The sequence below is a fragment of the Parus major genome, chromosome 13 (genome assembly GCF_001522545.3).
Source record: "Parus major isolate Abel chromosome 13, Parus_major1.1, whole genome shotgun sequence".
Classification (NCBI taxonomy): Eukaryota; Metazoa; Chordata; class Aves; order Passeriformes; family Paridae; genus Parus; species Parus major.
The window spans coordinates 14,627,383-14,653,953 of NC_031782.1; the positions used below are offsets into that span (position 1 = coordinate 14,627,383).

Sequence of the window (26,571 nt, forward strand, 5' to 3'; positions counted from 1 at the left end):
CAAGGAAGCACAGCAGAGGGTTGAAAATGCTCTGCCTGCTATATAGAAGTGCCTATGGACCCTAATTGCTCGTAGTAGCACACATAAATATTTATGTATTTACTCACATTATACATGTATAAAAATATTGTCTTCTTATCTGAACAGGTGTGGGTTACTCTTCTGTACAAGTCCAACCCAGGTAAGCCCCCTCAAAGAAGAAAACATCTACTTAAGAGAAACTTCCTTCATTTATCTCAGTACCTGAAATATCCTTCTTTGTACAATTAAAGGTTATTGTCAGAGCTGTACATATTGAAGAACTAATGAAGTAACAATGGAATTACAGTCAGCATCCCTTCAAATAAGGAATCACTCAGTGAAACTAAAAAATGTACAAGTTTTGATGAAAAATTATTATGTTGCCATCATATCAATAGTTCATTTTTTGGCTACTTCTTCCAAGAATTTTTGTATCTGAAAAAAAATCCACAAAACCATATTATTACCACAGGGACAGGATAGACTTTCATCTGTCCTGCATAAACAATTTAGCACCCTCCTATCAGGAGGTCCCTTTGCTGAGATTACATTGAGTAATTCCAAGTATGTCTGTTTTTTAAAAACAACCAGTGTGTCCATTCTCCCTTTTCTTGTTGTGGCACCTCCTCCCAAAGCTGTGCAGCTATGAATCCTTGGGCTCACTCCTCCATTAGACTGCACAAAGGGTGGTAATTTCTGAGCTTTCTGGGCTAGTAAGAATAGGTGCATAGTTCTGAAGCACTGGGAAGGAAAAGTTCCTCTTCTTTTTATGGAGAAATGCATCCCTCATGTCTCCAGTCACTGACGACCTCGTGTCTGCAATCTGCAGGTGTGCTGCATGTGAGTGCATGTATTTGAGATCAAACCTACAGGTCTTCACAGGAAGAGCTTTCCTTTTGAAATTCAGAGTCTGGTTTAGAGTAGCTTACTTTTTTCTGGAGAAATTCTGGTAAATGATGGCAGCATGGTATTTAAAACTCTCTGAAATGAAACGGCTGCCACAGCTGTTCTAAGCAGAGCACCATTTATCAAGTACATGCTACAGCTGTGTTTTCTGGATTCTTGCTTGAAATTACCTGTGTGAATCATCTTAGGCATGTCCTGACAGTATCACAGAAATATTATGACCTCTAGGTCTGGGGATGAAATAGGACCAAATGAACTGGTGACAGAGAATCCCCAAAGGAAAACTTGCTTTGCTGGTGCATTGTCAGCAGTGGTAAAGGGGAGGTTACATAACTGCACCTCAAACATCCCATCACACCCCCTGGATTTCACAGGGAAACAAGCAGGGAGACAGGAAGGGAGGCACTACAGATAAATGTGCATTCAGTTATGATGAAGGCTGTGTTAATTTTCTAATTGCTTTTATTGAAGATGTGTTTCATTACCTTCTAATCTGGTTTCTATCCCAAACCCAGTGTAGCAGATCTAATTGCAATTGTGTGACTCCTTATTTGTACTAATATGAAACTAATTAGTCTGGTCAAATTTTATGCTGGTGGTGTTACAGGAGAATTGCAGTACCATTTGTTCTGATGCTGAGAAAGGAGGAAATCAGTTACCTCTAAAATTGATCTCCCAGTCTCAAGAGCAGCTACCACAGAAATTGTAACAAATCTATTTTTATATTTATTTTTATTTTTATCTATTATTATTATTTGTTTGCATCCTGCCCGTGGCACTGAGTACATCATAGCTACGTGCAGATTTCATGCATTTCTTGCAAAACCCAGCTGCACACAAACTTGAGCTCTGTCTTTCTCTACAACTTCTGTAATATCACAAACACATCGGATGTGGTGCCCCAGTGAGGCTTGCTGAGGAAACACCACTTTGTATTTTCTATATTTGAATTTTCAGATATAGTCCTTCAGCAGCTGGCAGTCTCATAAGATGGATTTTAAGCTCTTGTATTTTCAAAAGCTGAGAAACACTGACTTTACTGCTATTATCAGATGCTTATCTTCTTATTGATACTTTTCCCCCCTCTTTTTAAAGAACTTAAAGATGTTTCATAGGTATTTTATAGCCTGCAGTGACACAACCTTCACCCAAAAAAAGTGTCTCCTCAGTAACAGCTGCCAGTGGTAAGTTCTTTCTGCTGCAATGATGATCTGGTGATTGATGTTTGAAAATGTGAGACTCAAACCATTTTAGGCAATACAGGGAGGAAATTCACACTGCCTTCAAAGAGCAGCAACGTTTTCCATTTTCTCCCACCTCTCTCTGTGGTCTTCTGTCCCTGCTTTAAGTGGAGTCAAGAGCTTACTTTGAACCACTTTCAGAAGGGTTTATTTTTCTAGAGTAGCTCAAGTTAACATGTCCATATCCCTAGAGCCAAAAGAAAAAAAAAAGTTCAAACCTTTTTTAATGTAAGAATTCCATCTTCATGTTCAGCTCAGTCACAAAGTGAAGTGGATCCTTATAGAGTGGTTTTCTTTTCTCCTGCCCAAATTTGTTTTTAAAAGACTGGGGTAGGTTATTCCTTTTACCCTGGAAATTTTTATCCTAGACAGCCTGTAGTTCCATTTTTAACATGACATGCCCAATTCCCAGGCTGTATTACCTACCCATAACTGTGAGAGACTGAAATGTCAGTGTTAATTTGGTGCTTTGCTGAGGCCAGACCAAAGGGAGGGAGAGGTTTTGGATGTGTGGTGGACAAACCTCTGATCATAAGAACAGCTCTGGTGCCGTGGAGGTTCAAATTTGTTCTGAAATTTCAGATATTTTCATCACCCACCTCAGGAGGATGAGCACAACAAAGTGACCTTTGCTTAGCAACAAGCTGGGTTCAGAGGCAGATAAGGGAGATAAGGCAAGCAGACCCTGTGAGGTAGGGTAGAAATAATGCTGTTTTTACCATGTCAGTGTCCTCCCTTCCACACTTGGCTCAGGTGTAAAACTCCCCCCTGGAGAAAATATCAGGAAATTCATATTCACACCTAGATGAATTTGAAAAATAAATTTGCAGGAATGGAACTTCGAGGCTTCTTCCCCACCCAGCCCCACAGTGGTGACTGTCAGGTGCAAGAGCAGGGATGGATGGACCCTGAATATGACACTTTAATGGGAACAGCACCTGAGGTAAATGCTAACCAGCCTACCTGCCTCTGAAATGTATGGCTTGAATAAAACTGAGACACTGGCTTCAAATCCAATTTCACACAAAGCACACACACACAAAAAAAAAGGTTCTCTATACGAACTTAACCCTCAGCAAATATTTTCCTGGACTGAAAAAAAAATACATCAATTGTGTTACACTGAGCAGGTGTCAAGATGGAGTTTAGGCGATTTCAAAAGGCCTGAAATCCTAAAATACAGCCACTGTAGTGTGAGGTGCCTCTGCCCAGGGAGGCAAAGATTTAGTTTCAGATAAGCATTGTTAAAGTGAGAAGCATGGATTTAAAGCCCAGGAAGAGTAAATTCCACCTTCTTCCTCAGGGAGTGTGCCCTGTGAGCCTGGGAAGAGTTGTCCCATCCCAGACCCTCGTGGGGTATCAGCCCAGGGTGTTCTGAGTGCTTTGTGCCCCTGGGGTTTCTTCTTTTCTATGTTCCTATTTGGCCCCGACCTTAAACTCCACCCCAGCTCTGCCCCACAAAACCCACCACCCTGCCTCTGTTCTGCATTCTGTCTCTTGAGTTTAAGCTGAGTTTGTTCCTGTGTTGAATAATTGGTTTCTGGAGATTAACCAAGCAGAGACCCGTCCCAGTGAGTCCCATGCTGATCACCAGAATCCAGAACCTCCCTGGACTTGATCCTGCTGCTGCAGAATGCAGCACTGTAGAGTGCAGCTGGACTCTAGCCAGAAAACCAAAGAGAATCAAGTATCTACTTGTCTGCAGACAAATGCAGAGAGCACTTAGGAGACCTCTACTGAAGAAAGACTGAAAAAAATGCTTGCTAAGTCTGAGAAAGGGAAGTTGGAGATGAGGGAAGGAAAAAAGGAGATAAACTTTGTGATTTTGGGTGATAGCAGTCAGTTATTCTCACAATGTGAAGGACTGTGCTACCAAGAAAAGCTGCTGCAGGTATGAGAGGGAGGAAATGGGGACAGAAGAACTCTCCTCGAGTATTTGGGCTGCTCAGTGCAGCTCAGCAGATCAGTTCAGGAGCTGCTAAACAGGATCAGCTGTACTGTGACACAAAAGGGGCAAAAAGAACACGTGGGAATGATGTTCTGTTTTGGACACGACCCTTCTGTACTAACAGTGTCTTCCAGGTACAGAACTCTGCCAGTGAACACACTAGTTTTGTACCTGAGGTCACCAGTTTGACAGTGATATTGGAGCTTAAGGTAAAGATGAAGCAAGTTATAAACACCCTTTAGTCTGGGCTCACTGCTCAAACCCTTTCCACCTGTGCTGTCAAAAAGCACAGATGTCCTCCCCCAGCTCCAGGCCAGCCCTCTGCCCAGGGGAGCTGCCAAGACCTTGGCTCTGCAAGGCTCCAGTTATCCCCAAGGCTTTTTTCCACCTGCCCATCTCCCTTTTGCCTTAACAGCTCCTGCTCTGGCTCCCACCCGATCCCTGTCCCCTCTGCACCACTGCAGGACTGGGCTGTGCTGGGAACCCTCCCAGCTCGACTGGAAACCAGAGGCTGTGGGAGCTGCTGTCCCTGGATGGAGCTGGAGCCTGAGGAATTCCCATTCAGTGCTTCCATAACAGGCTCTCCATTTGCTTTGCCTTCTTTTGGGTTTTGGTATGGTGTGGTTTGGGGGTTTTGGTACAAGTTTATTAAAAAAACCAAAATTCATCTCTTTCAGCAATGATGCCAAAACAAAAGTTATGGGTTTTTTTTTTTTTTCATTTAAGCTTTTTAAACAGCAGTATTTCAAGTCTATCCAGCTATTCTGACAGCTAAAGATATGATTTTATTTTTTTTAACTCAACCCATTTTTCTATTTTAATCAAATGAACTATTGACACCCATAAACAGTTTGTTGGCTCTGACTTTCTAAGTGATCTCCTTTTATTCAGTGAGGCAATGTTTGCTAACCTAAACAATGCTACTTTGTAACTTTAATTCTATAGAAACTTGCAGAGTTTATACTGTAAACTGGTTGCCAACATGGGATTTGAGTCGTTGAAGTTGAAATGTTCCTGTCCATACACAAACTCAGAATTGGATTCTGATCCTAATATATTTCCAATTCTCTAAATATTTCAACAGCTTGCTCACCAGTGAGAAAAGCACTTGTGATTTTGCAATGCTGTGAAAAATAAAAAACTTCTACAACTTTTCCACGAACATATATTAATTTCAGACCTTCTCAGGAAAAGATTTTGTCAATCCTGAAAGTTTTCAAGAGTGAATTTCACAGACCAGAAAATACACAGGTGACTTGAAGAAAAATGCTGCTAGCCACCATCATCTTGTGTATAGTTTTGTTTTTAATGTCAGTTTTGTTTTCAATCTCTATGTTCTTCTCTATGACCGCCTTAGAGTTTCCAAGGAGCTGAATTGTTGAACACCCCTTGCTTTTCAACTTTTCATTGTTATCTTCAAAATATAGTGTATTCATAAGAGGCATTTTTTTTTTCTCTTACAAAGAAGAATTTTGCATATATTTTAAGTTGTACACATTGTACTATGAGTAGATTTAAGACAATTCCTTTTATCCCTGGCTCATTATGAAGGAGAGCCAGCACAGGTCAAAAGTCCATTGGAGCAGTCCTGATCTGTCAGGGCTTTTCTCTAATATGTGGATTAAATTAACAGCAGAGTAGGATCTCACCTCGATTGTACTTTCCATTCACATAAGAGAATACCTGCAGCTGCTGTTTTCCAGAAAAATGTCAGAGGATTAAAATGGATAAAAAATATATTAATGTTTTTTTCTTTTATCTCCATCCAACAAATAAAATATGAGATTGTGTAGGAGGGAAAATTCAGTCTCATTTTGCCATCTAGTGGCAACACTTTGCCTTGCTGAGATGCATTTCAGAAAAGCAAGTTGATGTTAGCTAGAGGTGGGTATGAGTTACTAATTCTTTGGAAAAATCAGTCATTTTTCTACTTAAAATATTAAGAAGCCTAGTTACATTTTATAGAAGCACAAATAGGCACATTGCTAAAGTGCATTTCTATTTGCAGGTACTTGGGTGAGCAGAACCTGTTTCATTAATCCAGTGTTTTGTCGTGTCTTTATGGATCTGGCTCACTAGTGACTTCCTTACCTTGGATATGAATCATTAACTTCCCTTTCTACTTGCTCTTGGATTTTTACCAAGACAATGGTACAGCCAAGCAGTTTAGAAATATAAAGGACAGCTCAATGCAGACTGGCTGGACAAGATTTTATTTCTTCCTTCCTAAGCAGAAAACCCAAAACTTTTTAACTTTTTTTTTTTAATTTTTAATCATTATAATTTTGTATTAAATTTCTATTTCTTTGCTATGATTTTTTGTGTGTGTCTGTATTTCAAAGTTTTTAGTAATATTTCTTTTTCCTCTTCCCACAGTTTGGTGAGATACTGGTCATTATCTGGACCTGCAAGATGATATGCTTTTGGGACCTTAGGGAATAAGTGAGTATAGCCTGGCAAGTGACAATGCTGTGGAGGGTTTGGAATCATTCTTTGGGGTCTGGACCAGGGGGGCTGCATTCCTCTGTGCCAGAAGTGCTGAGCTGCCACAGCAGGAATAACCTGAGCTCTTGTTAATAGATCCATTGGGGAGCATTAGAGGTGAAAAAATACTGAATGAGCAGTGTTTGTAAATAAAAATATGTAGGGTCTATTTCAGAACCATTTAGAAGCAGTGGAAAGCAGAGATGTAGCCATTCCAGTTATTATCTATAGTAATGCAACAATATAAAAGCATAGGAATAACAGGTAAGAAAATGTATTAGAAAGAAATAAGAGGGAAGGGTAAGAGTAGATAGATCTCACCACCCATGTATGCAGTAACTAGACTTGACTGAAGAGACTTGATTATTCCAATTTTGAAGTCTGGTGGTCTGAGTGATAGTCACAATCTTGGTCCATCAGGGGTGGGGGAAAGCCCAGGAAACACCAGTGTCAATGGGTTAATACACATTTAGATTTAGACACAACACATGGCTACCTCCCCTGGGGAGGGGAATTTTGCACTGTCTGAAGGGTCTTTGATGCTTTATGACTCCTTTAAATCATGACCCTGCCTCTCACTTGAGCAAAGTTGAGCCAGTTATTCCCCAACAGAAGGGATAGAAGCCCTCAGTCCCAAGTGGGTGAATGTCCCATGTGAATGTCACCCTTCTTTGGGGCAGGGGGAGGACACTGGCACGAAAACAAGCACCGTGGTCTGTCTGGCCTTCTCCCTCAACTGGCTCAAACCCCAGAGCCTCTGGTGGTGGGTGTGCACCTCCTCTGTCCCTTGCAGATCAGGTTTTGAGCCAGCAGAAGAACCAAATACATTGGTTTAATCTACAGGATGGCATGAAGACAAGTCAAAGGTTAAAACCAAGCAAAAGAACATATAAACTCAAAGGAAAGTGTGAATATGTAGAAACTTTTATGAATATGCATGTACCCCTGAAATGTAATAGTATATAAAAAACGTTGTTTAAGCTAAGGGTGTGCTTCTGGCCATTGTCAGGAAAATTAATCCACAAACACCAGAGGTTTATGCCCAAAAAGGAAACAGAGGAGTCCTTTTACTTTATTCGAGTAAAGGGAGAGGCCCCTGGGGTCTCTCAGATTTTTGGAGGACGAAGCCTCCTTTTTATCTCAATTTCCCGGTCGCATTTCCCTCTTTCCCCGTTGGATGAGGTATTTGAGAGGTCCAGACTCCCCAGAATGCTCGATACCTGAGATTCCCCTCTAATGTATAACCCTCCCTTTTAAATTTTTAATTCTTATGGAATTTATGGGTTTTTTTCCCATTGTTTCTTTAATCTTTCAATATCCAATTTCATTTATCAGCAATCCTACAGTCTGTTTATAAAGGCAAGTATTTTTTTTTTTTTCCATTTTCCCATTGTTTATCTCTCAGTGCTAGTTTTATCTACCAGCAGACCCACGGCTTGTTTGTAAAGACAAGCCCATCATTCCTCTCACCAAGCACCCCAGCGCCGCATTTTATCCCTTACTAAAACTTTAAAATTGTAAAGAGTGGGCTTTGTTTTCCGCAGTCCGGGGTGGAGCGGGGCGGGGGGCGGAGCTGCCTTTTCCCCTGGCCGGCCCGAGGAAAGGGCAGAGATCTCCCGAGCGGCGCCGATGGAGCGGCAGGTGAGCGCTGTGGGGACGCGGGGAAGCCCTGGAGCCGTGCTCACCTCAGGGAGGCCTTTCCCGTGGGGAGCGGAGCAGCCACGGCCCCGGCTGGGAGCACAGGCAGGGCTGGCCGCTCCGCCGGGCTCCCCGGGGCCGGGGGTGCGCGGAACCCCCGCTGGCAGCACCGGGGGCTGCGCTGAGAGCCGGCTCCTGCCTCTCCACACAGCCCGGGCACCCCTCGGGCCGCCTCCCTGGGCTGGGACACATCGCGGGAGCCACGGGGCCGGGCCACGAGGCTCTGAGGAGGGAATGGGGCTGGTCTTCTATCCCGCTTTGTGCTTCCCGCGTTCATCACAAGTTGGTTTTTAGTCTTCTTGAAAGATGAAACTCCTTGGAGGGGGAGATGCAATCTGTTGGCATTCACTGTTAGCTGGAGAACTTTTTACCTCGGTCCTTTCCCGTTGAGGTATCTGATAAGAACCATTGGCTAGCTCCTAATGCTGATTAGGACGGTCCTAATGGATCTTTCAGTTGGTACAAATCACTTGTTACCGAGTTTCTTTCGTTTGCTAGGACTCCAGCATCCATACATAGTGCTCCCAATTGTGTCCCCAGCACAGCTCCTCCTGTCCCCGTGATGGTTTCGGAGGGATCAGGGTCTGGCTGTGCAGCCCTGCCCACCACCGTGCACAGGGACTAGACACAAGTGGCAGCTTGCATTGCAGAGATACTGACCTGCATTGTTAACTCCTCTGCTTTGAGAATCGCTTAAATAAATTAAATAGCACCTGTTTGGGCTGGTATATTTGATGGCATAGCGTTCAGTTTTAGAAATTTGTGGAGATAAGATTTCACGGATCTTATCAGGAGCCTGGGAGGTAGTGAAATGCATTGTGAGGTTTAAATTCGTTTTTGTCGTGCCAGTATGTATTACTCACAGTTGTGGATATATCTCCACTAATACTTCCCTTTCATATTTTGTGTCAATATTGGAAGCTGAGTAAATAAATTTCCCCCTTCTTGGTTGAAAGTTGTGCTTCACATATTACAGTTGTATTTCCCTCTGCCAAATTCATATTGTTAGGCTGAGCTCCTAAATTTGTACAATTATGGCTTATTCGTTAACAATGGTAATTGAAATGCACAATTATATTTTACAGCCATCACCACAGTGACCATTAGAGATGGAAAACTTGAAGGTTCCCATCCAGTGGGTCAGGTTTGGTGATTTATGTCTGATTCATTCTGGTGCTGATTCCTTCAGTGAGGAGAATAAGCAGTCCTTCAATGGATAACTTGCTATTTAGTGGAAATGGCGATGGCATAATTTTCTGAAAAAGTAAAATAATACAAGTCTTGGTGGGGTTTGTTATTATCCCACTAAAACCAGGAAAAAGCTACCTTGCACTAAATCTGGTTTTTTTCCACTGCTATCCTTAGTTTCCGAAGTGTGCCCAGAGAGTCAGTTTTAAATTAAATTAAATTTAAATTAATTTAAAATAGGAAATTTTAATTTGTGTTACTTTTACTGGAACAGGTGGTCCTGATTGTAAAGTGACAAATGTTCCCGTTGAATGGAAGGTGAATCACCTCACTCAGGGTTTGCATAAAGTGCTCGCGCAGAACACAGACAATATTTAACTCGTGTAAAGTACCCTGAGTATCCCCGGCTGTGTGTATGGCTTTTCTATAGGCCATTAGCTCATGCTTCCGTTTGACTGGGGCAATTTGGGGTGTGGAAAGCCCATTGAATTCTGCCTTCCTGGCCTATTTGTACCTATTCTATGGAATATATGAGCTCCTTTCATGCTCAGACTAGAGATGATTTTCCCATTCAGAAGATCTCTGTTCTGTCTCCTGAAATGCAGTCGAACTAAACAATGAAAATACCATTGCTCAGGGTCAGTTTGAAGCAAATTGGTAAAACCCCATCCTGCTGTAACCAGATGGTAGGGGTGTACTGCTCCTGTTGGAAATGATACTGCTTTTAAATTTTTTATTAACTTTAGTCAGGGGTTTCTTTCATCATTGCCCCGGGGAAGAAGAACGGCAATTTTTGGAATTCTTGAAAATCATTCTTGATTATATAATTCTTTCCACATCTGTTTTCTTGGTGGACAACCTGTAAATCCTAGTTCTAGGGAACGGTCAATTAGTCTGACATTACATGTAGAATTCTTGGTATCGCCATGAAAATTACTCCATCCCACATCTCGCTAATATGGGTGAGATGTGGGATGGAGTGAATTTCAGGGAGATACCAGAAATCCATGCAATTAGTGTTGCTCAGGTGGGGATTTCCCTGTGTTCTAAAATTTCAGTAACACTCCTGGCCAATTGAATCGTTAAAGGCCGTGCCTTTTCTAATTTCATCTCGTTTTGTAACAAGACTGAGGATTTGGCCAATCTTCAGGAGATGAAGTAAATTTTCTAATCTGCACAATGTCAGGAGCACTTGGAACCTGTGTAAGCATTAGCTAAGCTTTCTCCTCCAACTTCTGTTTTCCTTTCTGTCCTCCTGTAACTGTCCCAGCTGCTGTTCTGTTTTCAAGCACAGTAATAACTCAGCTGCTTTCCAGTTGTCTGTTCTTGTTACTCTTTAATACTATATATACTGGCAGGCAAACTTCCACTACCCCAGGTTGCTCCAACCCCCTCCAACCCGGCCTTGAACACTTCCAGGGATGGGGCAGCCACAGATTCTCTGGGCAACCTCTGCCAATACCTCACCAGCTTCACAGAGATGATTTTCTTCCCAATATTCAATGTAACCCACTGTCTTTGTCATGAGGTACTGGGTCACCTTGGCTCTGTGCTCCAGCTCCCTCTTGTGGCACCAGGCAGCTGCTGCCTGTGCTTTGGCTTTCCAAGCCTTGCAGGGCTGTGGGAAACTTGAAAGAGTTGTTGACTTTGGGCTCTAACAAAGTTGCTGGACTTAGAGTCAAGTCAGGTGGAGCAGGCTCAGACAGTCCTTGGGATGGGAGTGTCAGGAGGCTCCTCAGGTTCCCTGAGAGCAGAGGGATTCTTATGCTCCTCCACAATGCTGCCTGGCAGTGGATCTGGCAGTTCCCTCATGGGGTTGGGATGCTCCCAGCTGGGAGGCTGAAAGCTCTTTGCTCACACAATCACCGCCATCATCTCCTCCTTCAGATGTGGAGCAGCGGAATCAACGAGGCCGGTAAGATGGCCCTGCTCGCCTGGGAGAAGGAGACCGGCATCGAGCTGGTGCAAATCAACGGGCAGAGGCACTACGGAGGGCCACCCCCAGGTATGTCAGGAGAGCAGCTCGGCCGCGGCGCCCCGGCAGCACGGCGGGGCTCACCACGTCCCCGTGTCCCCACAGGCTGGGTGGGCGGCCCGCCGCCGGTCGGCACCGAGGTGTACATTGCCAGGCTGCCACAGGACGTCTACGAGAACACCCTGATCCCGCTCTTTGAGAGCGTGGGGAAGCTCTATGAGTTCCGCCTCATGCTGACCTTCAGCGGGCTCAACCGCGGCTTCGCCTACGCCAGGTACGCGTCCTGGCAGTGCGCCCGCAGCGCCATCGCCACCTTCCACCGCTTCCAGCTGCGTGAGGGCTGTGCCATCGTGGTGTGCTGGAGCACACAGAAGCGTGAGCTCCTCATGAACGGCCTGGCTGCATCGGTGAGCCAGCAAGAGCTGGAGGCCAGGCTGCAGGTGGTCACTGAGGGGATCTGCAGTGTCACCCTGTACACCAGCCCCCGCCAGAGACAGGCCAAGCTCGCTGTGCTGAAGTACAGGTCACACAAGGCTGCTGCCCAGGCCAAGAAAATCCTGATGGAAGGTGAGTGGTGCTGAGGGGTGCTGCTTGGGCTGGTCTTCCTGGTGTCTTGCACCTTCAGGCTTGGCTGAAAGGTGACTTCAAACTTGAGACACCCCTTGCTCTCCCTGTGTCCTGTGGGATGCCAGCTGCCCTTAGTGCAGTTGATTTCCAGCAGTCCTATTGGTGGTGGAATGAAGAGGCTGCTGGAGGTTTCCAGAAAGCTGCCTAGTCAGAGCAGGAGCATCACCAGTACCAGTTCAGGGCATCCAGAACATTTAACCATGTTATTAAACCTTTCCTGAGCTGCCCAACCCCTCAGTGTCCCTTAAACTCACCTGGTGTGGCTGCTCAGTCCCTCTGAGCCCCATCCCATGATTGCAATGCCCTGATGGGACACACTTGCCAGACATCCAACTGGGACCTCCAAAGTCCTGGTTTGTACCCATTCATGCCCCAGCTGAGAGGAGCTTTTGGCTTTGGTATCTGTTCACCTTGGCCCTAAATTCGAGCTGCCCCTAAAATCCTGGAGATCACTGTAAGGGATGGGATGCGATGGGATGGAATGGTGCTGGAGCATCTCCTGTCTCCTAGGGAACCTGAGGCTTGGGGAAGCAGGGATGAAGGTGGACTGGCTGGACCCCCGACTGAAGCAGAAGCTGCAGCCCTGTGAGGAGGAGCCATCGTCCAGCTGGGCGCAGGGAAGCAAGAGCCTGGAAGTGCCCAGGCTGACAGCCCTGCCTCTGTCGCTGCAGAACTTGCTGGAACACCTGAACATGGTGTGCTGGAAGCATCGCCTGAGGACACCCCTGTTCATCATCAGGTGTGTCCAGGTGAACCCCAACGGGTGGCAGCGGTTCTGGTACCAGGTGGTGATCCCGGATTACCACGTGTCCATCAGTGGCTTCACTTGGGTCTTGCCAGACAGGCAGGGCCAGAGTGAGCATGAGAAGGCCAAGATGGCAGCAGCCCTGCACACTCTCAAGGTGTTAGGTGAGTCCTTGGTAAGTCCTTGCATAGACAACTCCTTGTCTTTCCCAAAGTCTTGAAGAGTCTCATGGGGATTGGAGCTGCGGCACTTCTGGGGCAGGGAGGGACCCAAGCTGGCAGGCAGGGCTGCAACACTGTCACCTCAGAGCTGTGGGTGGGATTCCTGTGTGGAAGCACAGGATGCAAGAGGGAGGGGGTTTGGGGGCAGAGCCTGACACTTCCCTCTCCACTGCAGGGTGCCAGCTGACCTAGGCAACTGCTCTGCCAGAGCCACCATTGAGCCTGAGCCCTGCTGGGGTCCTGGCCCTGTTCCAGCTTCCCTTCAGGTTGTTTGCATCGGTTTGCAATGGCTGCTGTCCTCGTTCCTGGGCAGCCCTTGAGTTGGTTCAAGTTTTGGGTTGTTGGTTTTTCTGCCAAGTTTGGCTTCTGTTAAGCTGGTTTGTGTTGTGTTGGAGGGGCAGATCCTGGAGAAGCAGCAGCTCTTGGAGGGGCTGCCAGCACTGGATGCCAGTGTGATGGAGGGGATTCCTCCACTGGCACGGCTGGTTCCTGAGGAACAGCCTCAGGGGAGGACAAGGCCACACACAGGGAGTGTCCCAGTGGTCTGGAGGAGCTGCTGTGTGGTGAGAGGAGTGCCTGTAACCTGTTTGCATGGTGAGGAAGCAGCTGTCCATGAATGTCCAAGCAGTATTGTCAGAATGATTCCTCAGGAGTGGGAGGTCAGGTCACATGTTGTTCTTTTGAGAGTAAAGAGTTGTGGAAAGCACCGGCTGTGTCACATCATCTTTTCCTCCTGTATCCTCAGCTCCCTGCCTGTCAAGTGCATCTTGGTGCTCTCCCCACACAACAGGAAAGGCAATTGGAAGGGACAGGGTGGGATTTGGTGCCTTCAGAGCCTGCTAGGCCCACTGTGTGGGAAGCAGCATTCCCTGGCACCTTGATCTTTGTTGTCTTCTACTCACTGGGCTTTTTCTGGCCAGCTTTTGATATCCCTCAGGCTCCTCTGAGTGCTTTCTCATGTCCTCCCCAGAGAACCTCTGTGACATCTGGTAACACCTTGTTGGCAGTTAGGGTTTTTCCTCTTGTTTCTCTGTCTTGGGGAATTTCCCCCCCGTTTTTGTTGCTAAGGAACAATAAGCACTCCAAGGGCGGCTGCTGCCTTCTTTAGCAGACACCTGTCTTTCAAACCAAGACACCCTTTTATGCTCTCCAGGGTCTCCAGGTGTCTCTTAGCTCCAGGAATGCCTCTGGCCATGTCCCAGCAGGTGCAGCACAAACCCCGGGGCCAGCAGCACCTGGGGGCTGCAATTGGTGGTTCAAGGGGTCCCAGGCAGTGCTGGGAATCAGCTGAGGGATGTGAGCCACAGCCAGGAGTAGAAATCCTGGCGGAACTGCACCAGATCCTGTTGGCCAGCAGGTGCAGGGGGTCCTGCAGGGGCCTTGGCTGCAGTGTCCAGCAGTATCTGACGCTGTTCCAGGCCCTGCAGCTGCTGCCCACTCTGCTCGTCCCCAGGGAAGGACCTACCCCAGGAGGGATCCCTGCCCATCTTCCCCCTCATGGCACACTGTGAGGCACATCTGGACCCACCATGTCCTTTTAGCAGCACCCAAATCCCATCCCTCTTCCTTTTGGAAATCCCCAGGATCCTCCAAGAGCCTTTTGGTACACTCTTTTAAGTTCTTTTTTGCACTCCCTGGAAGTCTGTCTGTCCCTCTTGGGGCACTCCAGGAGTCCTTGCCTCATCCTGAGCCAAACCATCAGCACAAGGCACTGGGAAATGAAAGGCACTGGGTTTATTTCTAACAGAGCTTAAGTCTTAATTAACAAAATAAACAAATTAATAAACAAAGTGACCTGCTGGGCCAGCAAGGCAGGAAAGCAATCAATCTGTGTGGCCTGGCCAGGCACCCCCGGACCCCATGTCACCCCCTCACCCCTCCTGAGAACTGTCCTGTCTCCCCCCACCCCAGGACCCCCAAAGACACCAGCAAACCCCAGCGTTACCCCCTGCCCTCCCAGTGCTGCATCCCCCGCCGGAGCCCCCCACCTAGAGGGTGAGGGTTACGTGCCCCCATCTCGGAGCCACTCCCCATCCATCACGGACCCGTCAGGGACCCTTCCCAGTCCCTCCCCAACCCCAGCTTGTGTCCCCATGCCGGGGCCACCCCCCGCTCCTCCGAGCCGCCATAACCGCTGTCCCCTGCTCGGACACGCGCACAGCCCAGCTTGAGTGGCAGCCCCAGGAGCCAATCAGAACGCCAGAGCTCTGCCCAGCGATACGGCTCGCATTGCACTGAGGCCACGCCCCGCAGGCGGGCACTCCCAGGACCCGCGGCTCTGATTGGCCGCGCCCAGCAATAGAGGCGCAGAGCCCCGCCCCCGCGCCGGGCGGGGCGGCAGCGCTGAGGGGGCGGCCCTCGGCCCCGCGCGGCCGCTCAGTCGCTGTCGCTGTCGCTGCTCTCACCGCCCTCCCCCACCGCCGCCTCCGGCTCGGCCTCGTCCCGCAGGTCAGCGAAGAAATCCTCCCCGCTGCCCAGCGCCTTGCTGCTGAGAGCGCGCAGCGGCCCGCCCTTCTTCTTCTTCCGCCGGTAATCATCGACCACCATGGACCCGAGCGCCGACACGTCCCAGAACTTCACCTTCTGGTCGTGGCCGCTGCTGGCCAGGAGCTTCCCGTCCGCGGCCACGGCCAGCTGCTCGATGGGCTCGCCCAGGTGCTGCCCCACGCAGCCCAGCACGCGGTTCGGCAGCACGTTCACCGCCCTGCGCACGGCACGGGGCACTGAGGGCCCTGCAGCGCCTGGGGACGCCGTCTGCCCTCCTGTCCTGTGTGCTGGGCAAGGCTGATCCCGTCCCACACCCTCCTCATTCCATCCCTTCCGCATCCCACACCTCCCCATTCCTCTCCATCCCATCCTCCACAATCCCCATCTCAGCCCCTCCCCATCCCACCCCATCTCCAGCCCACTCTTCTCCCCTTTCTGCCCCACCATCCTCCCCTCCCTATCCCATCTCACCCCCCACAATCCTTCCTGATCCCATGCCCTTCCATCCCTCTCCATTCCCCCTCACCCCATCCCACAGCTCCCCATCCCTCTCCACGGCACTCCCCTGACCTGATGACTCCATCCAGGGATCCCACGCACACGATGCTGTCTGTGATGGGCACCATGCAGTCAATGGTCTCTGCCCTGAGCGCAAAGCGGTCGCTGGCGGCCCCGAAGCCGTCCCAGTTGAAGAGGTAGATGGTGCCTTCACTGGAGCCACACGCCACCTTCCTCCCCCTCTAGGCACGAGAGAGGGCAGTGAGGCAGAGGCAGAACAAAAAACTGGAAGCGAGGACAGAGGGCAATGGGATCCTGCTCCACGTCGGGGAGCAGTGCCAACCTTCATCAGCACCACAGACGTCAGGTCCCCGTTCTGCGGCTCCGAGAGCAGCTCAAAGCGCCGTCTCTTCACGTTGAAGACGCCCAGGGTGCCATCACCACTGTGGGAAGGGACACATGAGCACACAGCACTCCAGCCATGAACACACACAGGGAGCCCAAGACCATGAAACCCCTCCGGCACCTGGCTGTCAGTAGGATCTTCCCGTTGCCATCCACAGTCATGGCACTGATGTATTCCTCCTGCTGCCGTGCCTCCAGGATGGCACTGCCCTTGCGCAGGTCCCACACCTTCACTGCCCCGCCTTCGTCACCCGTGGCAAAGATGTGGTTCTCGATGGGCAACACGCAGTTGAGGGCCGACCTGCAGAGACCCCGGCCCCACACCCCCGCGGTCACTCGGGCTCTCCCTGCCCGGCCCAGAGCTGCGTGGCCCTGTCGCGGGAGGGAAGGGGACAATGCCCCAGCCATTCTGCCCAGAATGAGCCGCCTGTACGGACTTACTCGTGGGCCTTGGGGAAGCGCGTTTCCAGCCGTCCCTCCTCCGCTGTCAGAATGTGGATGGACTTATCCTTGGACACAGTGAAAAGCTCTGGAGAGCCGCGTTAGTGCCCCCCGCCCGGCGTGCCCCGGTGCCACCCCACGTCCCTCGCACTCACTCTGCCCGTCCTGGGAGAACGCAACGTCCCGGCACGACTTGAGGTGATGTCCCGAGGACCAGAGCTGCCGGTTCTCCCCCTCGGTGCAGGAGTACGAGTACCTGCCGGCACGGGGAGTGCTCGCCGGGACCCGCGGGCGGCCGGGGAGCTCCGCCGCCGGTGCCCAGCGGGTGCCAGAGCCGGGACCCCCTCCCCAGCCCCGGTCCCACTCACAGGTACACGTCGCCGTCCACGTCCCCCGCGGCCAGCAGCGGCCGCTCCGGGTGCAGCGCGATGGCGTTGGCCGTGGCCTCCAGACAAATGTCCTCGGGAGTGTCCCGCACTCGCGGCTCCCGCGCCGCCGGCTCCGGGGACTCCTGGGGCTCCTGAGGAGAGCGGGGCCGTGGGACCGGGGCCGGGGGCTCTGGCGTCCCGTAGCCCCACGCGTGCTCACCTCCTCCATGGCGGCCGCCATGGTGCCCTGCTGATTTACATGGCCACGCCTTCATTTACATAGACACCGCCCCCTTTGTTTACGTGGGGCCGCCCAGCCGCCCTCTCCAGCGCTGCGGGCCCGGCCCGGCTCGGGGGGCACCGGCTCGGGGGACACCGGCTCGGGGGACACCGGCTCGGGGGACACCGGCTCGGGGGACACCGGCTCAGGGGACACCCGCCTCAGGGGACACCACCTCAGGGGACACCAGCTCGGGGTTCCAGCCTGCGGGCGCCCATGGTCCCATTTCACCAGGTCGCTCTCCACCCACTTCATGTTTTCCCGTCCTTTAGCGCTTCACCATTGGGAGCTCCACAGGCTCCTTAATTCGCACCACAGGGTCCTTAGTTCACACTGTCATCCCCTCTCTCTGTTCCCAGGGGAGGGGCAGCCAGGGGCCAGGTAGCACTTTGGCCCCTTGCAGGGCCTGCAGGGATACCCCCTAAAGACCCCAGCCCAGCCAGGGACCACCAGCAGCACCCCTGCCCGAGGGGCCAGCCCAGCTCCCTGCTGGCCCCATCACACACACCTAGAGCAGCCCTCTGCCAGCACTCGGAGCAGCAGAGAATGCTCATTAAGATCACTGCACTTGCTGCACCCTACCCAAGGTCCCATTTCTTCCCCTTGCCCTGTGGTACAGAATGTTCACCTGGGATTATTGCACCCAAATAGACTTGTCAGTTTTATCCAGGGATGCTGCCCCCAGCCCAAAAGGCTCCCTCAATAAATACAGCCACGGTTTGCCCTGTCAGCCCCAAGTGTGCCTGCTAAGTAGAAGAGTCCTAGCCTCCCTGCTGTTTCAAAGAAGGCTAGAATGTGCCCAGGCACCTCCTCTCTGCACAAACAGATGTCCACACACAAATTTAATGTGATTTTATTAAGGCTACAACATTTACACAGCACAGGCTCTACAGCAAAGAACAGAGTGAGGGAAGAGCTCCCAGCCCTGAGCAGAGAGTGGATGGTGTGTGGGGCAAGGAGAGCACACCAGCAGGCTCCAGGAAGGCAGTTCCCAGCAGGCCAGGCTTCCAGGAGAGGGAGGAAGAAACATGGGAGGCATCAGTACTTGGGACGTTTCACCTCAACCCTGGAAGAGAGAGGCAGGAGAGTGGTGAGGATGCAGGGCAGGCAGCTCCACCTCCCACCCAGAGCTCAGCACTGACATCCACACTCTCACACCACAGGTGAGGGGCCCCCAGTACAGCCCCAGAAGCTGAGCCACAAGCAGAGACTACTGTACTTACCCATCAGCCTCCAACTTCTTCCTCTTCTCGATGATCTGCAGAGAAAGCACAAAGTCCTATTACCCTCAGGGAATCTGGCTGCTCACAACTAGCAGAGGGGCTGGAGGATGCCAGATACACTGGGGAGAGCTGCAGCCAGGCCAGAGAGCTGATGTGAGCTACAGTTGGAGAAGCTTGGCCTCTTCACCCTTCGCTCCTTTCTGGCCACCACAAATCATTTGTTCTCATCTTCCCCAGCCCATCCCATACTGCTCACCCTGCCAGGACAAGCCCCAGCTCTGCCAGCTGGCACAAACAGGGAGCCACTAAACATGTCCTGTCCCCTCCAATCCCCTTTGGCTCCAAACTAATGGTTTTGGACATGTTCATCTGCTGCACAGGTCAGAGCAAAAATCCCCTGACTGGGGCTGCTCCCAGTTCCAAATAGAGCTCCAGACTCCGCTGCAATACTGAAGGCCCAAGTATTTGCCTGATACTCTTGCAAGGAGCAAATCCAGCTAGTAGAGCCAGCTCTGGTGTTCACACACACACTACCAACAGCTGGGAAGAGCCATGGCTAGGACAGCGAGGACAGGACTGGGCGGAGCTGTCCTGGGCCACGCTGGCAGCTCCAGGCTCAGCAGCCCCAGCCCAGCTCGGGCACTCACCGCACTGATCTTCTTCCACTGCCGGTCCAGCTCCGCCTTGTCGTTGGTCTCCTTGAAGCGGCGCGTCTTGCGTCCCTCAGACATCTTGATGCCGTACTGAAAGGCTGCCCTGGAGAAGGAGCAAGACATGGCTCAGCACCCACAGGGGATCCACAGCCTGCCAGAGAAAGGGACACATCTCCCCAGCCATGTTCCAGAGTTTGCCTGAGCCCCCAAAAGCAGCGCCCGGGCTGGAGTCCTCAAGAGTGATGCTAAGAGCAAAAACCACCAGGCCCAGGACCCACAGCTCTTCCTCAGGTTCTCACAGGAGAGCCCCCAGCTTGCTTTAAGCTGCCCCAGCACCCAGGCTTGGCCAGCACAGTCATCCCACCCAGAACCCTCACTTGGCCCTTCCTGAGGGCTGCACTCACTTGGGCAGAGCCTCTTTGTTGTTCATGTACTCGCTGTACTCCTCCTGTGTGTCAAAGTCCCAGCGGCCCAGAGGCCCCTTCTTGTTACCCTGCAGAGAGAGAACAACTCAGAGCAGCTCCTCAGTTGCTGCTGGAAGGGCTTCTCACACAGCCCTGCACACCCAGCCACAAGGTTCCATCTCCCACCAGCCCCAGATCAATGGCCTTGGCTCCTTATCCCCTCCCCAAGAAGTTCCAGACAGATTTTGTGGAAGAAGTCAGAACAGAGTAGCATGCCTGTCAACACCTCTGGGTCAAGTGCCAGTGACACTTGTTTGCTCCCTGACACAACTGGGAACTGATCAGCAAACCCCAAAGCTCTCAGCTTTCTCAGCAGCTCCACTGCTGCTTCTTTCCCATGGGATCCTCGCAGCTGGCACTGGTGCCTTTGCTGGCTGCTCCTAAAGGCTGGTGCCAACGTACCTGATCCATTTTGCTGTAGTCTACCTCTTCATCACTGTCCACAGCCATATCATCCATTCTGGGAAGAAAAAAATCAAGGAAGGGGTTCAGAGTGGGTCCATGAGATGGATCAGGACCTTGGATGGTGGGAGTCATGTCTCGTGGCCTCAGACCAAACACACAGCTCCTGGACCAGAGGGGAGTAGCCCCAGCTGCAAGCCCTGCAGGTGGACCTGTACCTACAGGGCATCCAAGGCTGGAAATGCTCCCAGGATGACTCTGCAGGCTAAAAAGATGTCCCTCTTCCACTGAGGGAGCCCAGAGCTTCACAACCACATGGATTAACAGGGAATGCAGCAGATTCCCAGGCATCTCAGCCTCCCCATGGCTCTGAGGGGCAACAGGCTCCAGGCAGCCACTTACAGCAGAGAACAGCTAAGAGCCTGAACCAAGGGCTTGGGATGGTTTTACCAGGCAGGTGTTCCCACAGACAAGGCCAGACCTGCTCTCCCAAGGAACAGTGAGGCTGATGCTCTAATTCATGCCGCCAGAGAACAGCAGCCCCTCGGCACATCCTCTCCCACCCACAGCTCCCTGCTGCTCCTTACGTGGCAGGGTAGCACTCAGCATAGCTGTTGGACATGCCAAAGAAGTCTCCCAGCTGCTTCTTGTCTTCTGGCTTCTTCAAAGTGGCAGCAGTTAAGGAAAGCACCGCATGAGCTGAGCCTTACAGCTACAGGCTGGGCACAGCCAGCTGGAAAACCCCATCCTACCCCAACACAACTGAACTGGGGGGTGAAGCTTTTGTTTGGTGTAGGAGAAGCAAGGCTTGGGCAGTATTTCCCTGCTACCAGGTGAGGCAGGAGAGCCCCCCAGATGTGCCTGTGCCTGCAAGGGCAGCCCAGCCCCACAGCCAGCCAGGCTGGCACAGACAGTAAAGGATATGCCTCTGTTCCCTCCCAGCCAGCAGCTCCAGCAAACTTCTCATTGATGGATTTGATGAGCTCCTTGGCTGAGCCAGGTCCTGGGGTAGAGAAAGCAGCAGGTTAAATCTGGGGGGAAGAACAGCTCACTGCAGAACACTGGGGCTGGACAGAGTCCCTTTGGGACACAGTAAGAGGCAGGACAAGCTGCACATGAGGTACGAGGGGAGGAGCAAACCAGTTTGGCACTGATGAAGTCAGCTGATCCCAGGAGACCTGGAATCTTACAATGGTTTGTGTTGGAAGGGATCTTGAAGCCTGTCTTGTTCCAACCCTGCCATAGGCAGGGACACCTTTCACTATCCTGGGTTTCTCCTAGCCCTGTCCAACCTGGCCTTGAACACTTCCTGGGATGGGGCAGCCACAATTTCTCTGGACAACCTCTGCCAGGTGCTCACCACCCTCACAGGGAAGAATTTCTTCCTAATATCTAATCTACATCTCTCCTTTTTTAGCTTAAAACCCTTCCCCCTTGTCCTATGCCTCCCAGGGACCCGCACCACTTGACTCACCTTTGTCGATGTCTGTGGGCTGCAAAGAGAAGGGAGAGACAGTGTCAATCACACAGAGCTGAACCACAAACCCAAACAGGCTGGTGCTGCCTCGCTTGCTGAGGGACCAGCCCTGGGGCCAGGCAGAACTCAGCAAGAGCTGACAATAACCAGAGATACCCAAAGCCCCACAAGCTCACAAAGGGCAGAGCTCAGGTGGGACAGTCCTTCACAAGCAGAGACTCACCTCATCATCAGCCTTGGGCTTCTCAAAGTAGCTGTGCCTCTTCTTCTCCTCCTCCCGCTCACGGTCCCGCTCTCTGTCCCTCTCGCGCTCCCGGTCCCTGTCACGCTCTCGCTCCCGGTCTCGCTCCCGGTCCCGCTCTCTCTCCCGGTACCTCTCCCGTTCCTTGTCCCGTGGTATCTTGGCAGTGGAGGGGACATAATCCCCAATGTCTTCAAAGATGCTACAAGTGGAAAAGAGCCTGGAGTTAAGTTGTGCTGCAGAAAGAGGCCATAACCACCTCCTTGTGACCTGGAGCACACAGAACCAGCACCGAGAGCTAAGGACACCAGATATGGAAGTGGTTTCCACATCTGTCAGAAGTATCACTGCACTTCTGCTCCCTTCTGCTGCAGGACCTGAGTTGTGTGGTCCAGGGCAACAGTGAGCCCTCACCTGTCTCAAGCCTGAAATCCAAACCAGAGCTTGCCTCCAGCCTTGTCCTATAAACCACAGGTCCAGCAGCTCCAAACTCAGCCCACTCTAAATGTGGTGGGCCAAAAAGCCATTCCCTAAGGGACAGAGCTTTGACCCCATAGCCTTAGAGCAGAGAGGCACTTACTTCATATCAGCCTCAGGAGGCTTCTTCTCATCCAGCTTCCCTGCAAAGACAACAGCAGTGAGAGGCACATCATCCCCTCTGCCCCCTGTGCTGCTCCTCTGTCCCTGTCCGGGGATAACTGCTGGAATGGGAAGCCAGGACAATGTCACATCATACCCAGCATCCCAGGAAGCCACTGTGTCCCTCCCCAAGAGGGGGCATTTTCCCAAGGAACTGGGCCTTCATCAGAAGAGCAGAGCACCACGAGGTACCCTCACAGTTCTAATTTCCCAGTAGCCTGTCCCATGTGCTCCTGCCTTCAGGACACAGCATTCAGGAAATCACTGTTCTCCAAGCCCACTGTCTCATGGCCCAGGGGAATACCACAAACCAAAACACATCCCATTCCCTTGGGATATGCTCCAAGCACTAAAATCCTATTACTTGGTTCCTTCAACTCCTACCTTTGTCTTTCTTCTTGAGCTTCTTGTTGCGGGTGCCTTGCCTGAGATAGGAGAGGATCTGCGTGAGCTTGCTGATGACGATGTCGTTGGTGGTCAGCGTGGTCTGTGCCTGAAAGGGAAATCCATGAGGAAGCATCCCGCTCCCTTGACAGCAAATCCTCCCAGAAAAACCTGCTCTGGCCAATTCAGAGCAGGGAGGTGAAGCAGGCTGGAGGCCTGCTGGGTACCTCCATGGTGGGGCAGTCAGCCTTGCTGCGGATCAGCGTGGTGGGGATATCGGTGTCGGCGTATTCATCATCCAGATCTACCACATAGGCCATCCTGCCTGGCAGGAACAGCTCGTTCCGCTCGTAGGTCTTGTTCTTGAACAGGATGCGGTAAATGTTGCGGCCTGGAGGGAAGGAAAAGTGTGGGAAAGCAGAGGACAAGGCCAAACTGAAGTGTGTTTAGTTCATCAGCAACACGAGAATCGCCTCCTAAGGACACATTTCCTCCAGTCCTCAAATTCAGGACTCTCCCCCTCCAATGGTTTTCATTCCTCCATTCACCCTCCAGGATTTCTCCCACTTTCACGGCACACTCAAGGTGGGGAACAGCCACATCCACACAGTCTTACCCAGCCGGGTCTTAAATTCGATTTTGTTCTCAGGATCTTCATCTTTCCTAAACAGAAACAGAAACCAGAAGTATTAGAGTCAAGTGAATGGCTCCTCTGCATCCTCCTCCCTGGGAAGCAGCTGCACTCAGGAGTGTAAAATCCTCAATCACTCACTTAGCTTCTTTCTGGGGCTTCTCCATCATTTCCTCCTCTTCCTTCTCCTTGCTGGCAATCTCAGCCCGTACCTGGATGCAGAGTAAATCCACAAATTACAGCCCAAAACACATCATTGCTGCCCACCTGGGAGCCCCATCAGATCCCCAGCCCTGAAGCAACCCTTCCCAGGACGGGAAATCCACGCTGCCACGACCAAGTAGTAACACCCAGCCTTGTGTCTGTGGGAGAGGACAGGGCAAGAGCAGCATGGTGATATCTGCACTCACCTTCTGCAAGAGAGCAAAGTCCAGACCCTTCACCAAGTGAGTGTGCTCCATGTCACCACCCAAGAACTTGGACTCCTGGATCAACTGTCTCCTCTTCTCCGCAGCAGATTTATCCCTGTGCAATGAGAAGGGAGCCAGGTAAGGGCCAGCCCCCCTGGATCAGCCTGGCGAGCCGAGGCCCCAACACAGCCCACGTACGCCTCGGCCGTGGGCCCCACAGCCCTGTAGTTGGCAGTGGTGCTGATCAGCTCTGTCTCCTCATAGTCCTTGTTCACTCCATCTCTCCTCTCCTTGGCTCGATCCCGGTACTTCTCGGCCAGTTCCCTCTCGCGCTCGATCTCCTGCTGCCGCAGCTTCGCATAGTAACTGGGGGTGGAAAACAGCTCAGGGTTAAGAGTGACCTGTTCATGTTTCTGAGGTCAGGTAACAGCCCAAGGCCTCACACACACACATTCTGCTCCCAATCCCTTCCCCAAAATCACACTAGAGCACCGTGGGACACAACAGGCCTGGGGGGAACTGCTGTACTGAGGCCAGCTAAGCTAAGCTCCATCCTCCCTTCCAAAGGGAAGGGGTCCAGTGCAGTCCTGCTGTGCAGACATGCCCCAAGCACACAGTGATCAGTGCAATGCCCCACCACTGCCCTGCTCTCCCACACACCCACAGGGCCTCTCCTGCTTCTTCTGGAGGTGAAGCTTCAGCCCCATCCTACTGCTGCCCTCCCACAGCTGTTCCCACAAGCAGTGACAGTTCCTCAGCCTGAGCTCTTCTCCAAAGCTCTTAAATAATCTACTCAAGACTCTCTTTGGGAGCCCAAGAGATCAGAACTGCTTCCATGAGCAGCATGTGATGTATAATGACAAGTCTTGCTGCATCTCTTTCCCACTTACCTTTTTTTCTTCCTCCTGCGAGCAGCTGGATCTTCATCCTCATTGTACTCCCGGGGCATCCTGGAAAAGGGTGTAAAACACATGTACAGTCTGCAGAGCCACATGGGTGAACAGAACAGTCCTTCAGACACAGCAGGGCAATGAGGTGCTCAGAGATGGAACAGAACAGTCTCTCACCCTTAATTTCCCCCTAATTCCACACTGTCAACACAGAGAGGAAAAGACTGATTTTCACTGAGACAAATCTGCCTCCTGCACAAAGTGTCTTAACAGCCATGAAGCCTCACTCTTATTTACAACAGCCCTGACCCACCTGCTTCTCCATTTCCCACACTCAATGGCAAAAAGCCCTTGTAGACATTCCCCTACAGAGTGCACGGGAGAGAGTCAGCTGGGCACAGAGCCCCAGAGGGAAAGGGTGTATGGATTGTCCCATGGACTTGTGAAACAGAGCCCTACTCACTCATGGTGGCGAGATTTGGAGGGTGGCGCAGATGTTGGCGCAGCCCGCGGGGTCATGAGAAGCTTCCTGAAGTCTTCATTGGTCAGCTTGGACCTGCAAAGGAGGGAAGGAACAGAAATCATCATTCCCAAAGAGCGCTGGAGGAGGAGCAGGTCCTGTATGACCGAGATAGGCACCTGGTGCCCATGGAGGGGGCCCAAAGGCTGGAGTGCACCAGTGACTTCCAGCATCTCCAAGGGAGTTCCTGAGAGAGGAGAGGAGAGTGCCACAGGTGTGGCACAGGGGTGCCACAGTGCTGCTCCAGTCCCGCCCCAGGGCCCCAGCGCTCTACTCACTGGTGGAAGGAATGCGAGTCGTCCACATCGTGGCCATCGGGGGCCAGGGGGTTGGAGAACGGCTCATCTAGGGGACATGAGAGAGAGCTCAGACACTGCCTGCACAGCTTCACACCCTCCCAGAAACCACGAAGGGAACGGTGTCCGCCTGCAGCTCCGAGGTGGATCCCAGCCCGCTGTCACCCGGGCCGGCCTGGTCCCGGCGCTACTGCGAGACCCCCGCGGCTCTGTGCCTTCCGGGGGGTGTCCCAGGGCGTCCCGTCCCCCACACCCCGGGACTGCCCCTGTATCCTCTCGGGAGCCCGAAACAAACACACTCCCTGTGTCAACCCCCGCCGCACCCGCGGAGCTCCTCAGCCCCGGGCTGCCGCCGGCTCCGGGCCCGCGAGGTGCCCTGGCCCGGCTCCGCGGGCTGTGGCCGCACCCCGTCCCCCCGCAGAGCTGTCCCTCGCCCCGGGCCGGGGCTCCCCGGCGGATCCCCCGCTCCCCAGCGCAGCTTGGGCCTACACCGCCACCCTCACCGGGCCGCTGCCACCCGCCCCGCCCCAAGCGCCACGACAGCCCCCGCGCGGGCCAAGTGTCGCGGCCCGGGGGTGTCCGGGAATGCCTCGTGTCTCGTGTCCCGTGTCCCCAAACTCACTGTCCCTGTCCGGCATCGCTGCGCTCCCAGCTCCGCTGCGCGGCCCTTCCGCTCAGCGCTGCCCTCCCAGCGCACCCTGCGCCGGGCGCTCCCATTGGCCGCTGCGATCACCGCGAGCCCTCCCATTGGTGGGTGTAGGAACTGCGGGCGCTCCCATTGGCGGGTGTGAACACGGCGAGAGCTCCC

At 52.0% G+C, this 26,571-nt stretch overlaps 3 protein-coding genes across 9 annotated transcripts; 1 reads left to right on the forward strand and 2 right to left on the reverse strand.

Moving 5' to 3' along the window:
* Nucleotides 1-48: 48 nt before the first annotated feature.
* On the forward strand, nucleotides 49-13,760 carry DND1 (DND microRNA-mediated repression inhibitor 1). 7 transcript variants are annotated; one of them, XM_033517630.1, is made up of 8 exons: nucleotides 49-4,325; nucleotides 6,493-6,558; nucleotides 8,145-8,241; nucleotides 9,384-9,442; nucleotides 11,374-11,491; nucleotides 11,567-12,028; nucleotides 12,599-13,008; nucleotides 13,230-13,334. In XM_033517630.1, exons 5-8 carry the CDS (start codon nucleotides 11,374-11,376, stop codon nucleotides 13,239-13,241), a joined length of 1,002 nt encoding a protein of 333 aa, XP_033373521.1. In that variant the 5' UTR covers nucleotides 49-4,325; nucleotides 6,493-6,558; nucleotides 8,145-8,241; nucleotides 9,384-9,442; the 3' UTR covers nucleotides 13,242-13,334. The 7 variants fall into 7 exon arrangements, with proteins under 7 accessions (XP_033373521.1, XP_033373520.1, XP_033373522.1 ...); XM_033517629.1 differs by lacking the exon at nucleotides 9,384-9,442; XM_033517631.1 differs by lacking the exons at nucleotides 8,145-8,241; nucleotides 9,384-9,442.
* Nucleotides 13,761-15,017: 1,257 nt separating this feature from the next.
* Nucleotides 15,018-17,551, reverse strand: WDR55 (WD repeat domain 55). Its single transcript, XM_015641565.3, has 8 exons — nucleotides 17,474-17,551; nucleotides 17,254-17,405; nucleotides 17,041-17,141; nucleotides 16,886-16,973; nucleotides 16,566-16,745; nucleotides 16,383-16,482; nucleotides 16,112-16,281; nucleotides 15,018-15,758 (listed from the first exon to the last, which is right to left on the reverse strand). The coding sequence occupies exons 1-8, from the start codon at nucleotides 17,492-17,494 to the stop codon at nucleotides 15,431-15,433; spliced, it is 1,140 nt and encodes a 379-aa protein (XP_015497051.1). The 5' UTR covers nucleotides 17,495-17,551; the 3' UTR covers nucleotides 15,018-15,430.
* Nucleotides 17,552-18,370: 819 nt separating this feature from the next.
* On the reverse strand, nucleotides 18,371-26,493 carry IK (IK cytokine). The gene is made up of 20 exons (XM_015641550.2): nucleotides 26,386-26,493; nucleotides 25,746-25,812; nucleotides 25,411-25,503; nucleotides 24,948-25,007; nucleotides 24,256-24,423; nucleotides 24,058-24,172; nucleotides 23,789-23,859; nucleotides 23,633-23,679; nucleotides 23,244-23,407; nucleotides 23,017-23,125; nucleotides 22,574-22,613; nucleotides 21,976-22,195; nucleotides 21,750-21,768; nucleotides 21,200-21,278; nucleotides 20,863-20,943; nucleotides 20,276-20,333; nucleotides 19,814-19,902; nucleotides 19,404-19,512; nucleotides 18,757-18,791; nucleotides 18,371-18,599 (listed from the first exon to the last, which is right to left on the reverse strand). Exons 1-20 carry the CDS (start codon nucleotides 26,399-26,401, stop codon nucleotides 18,572-18,574), a joined length of 1,668 nt encoding a protein of 555 aa, XP_015497036.1. The 5' UTR covers nucleotides 26,402-26,493; the 3' UTR covers nucleotides 18,371-18,571.
* Nucleotides 26,494-26,571: the final 78 nt, after the last annotated feature.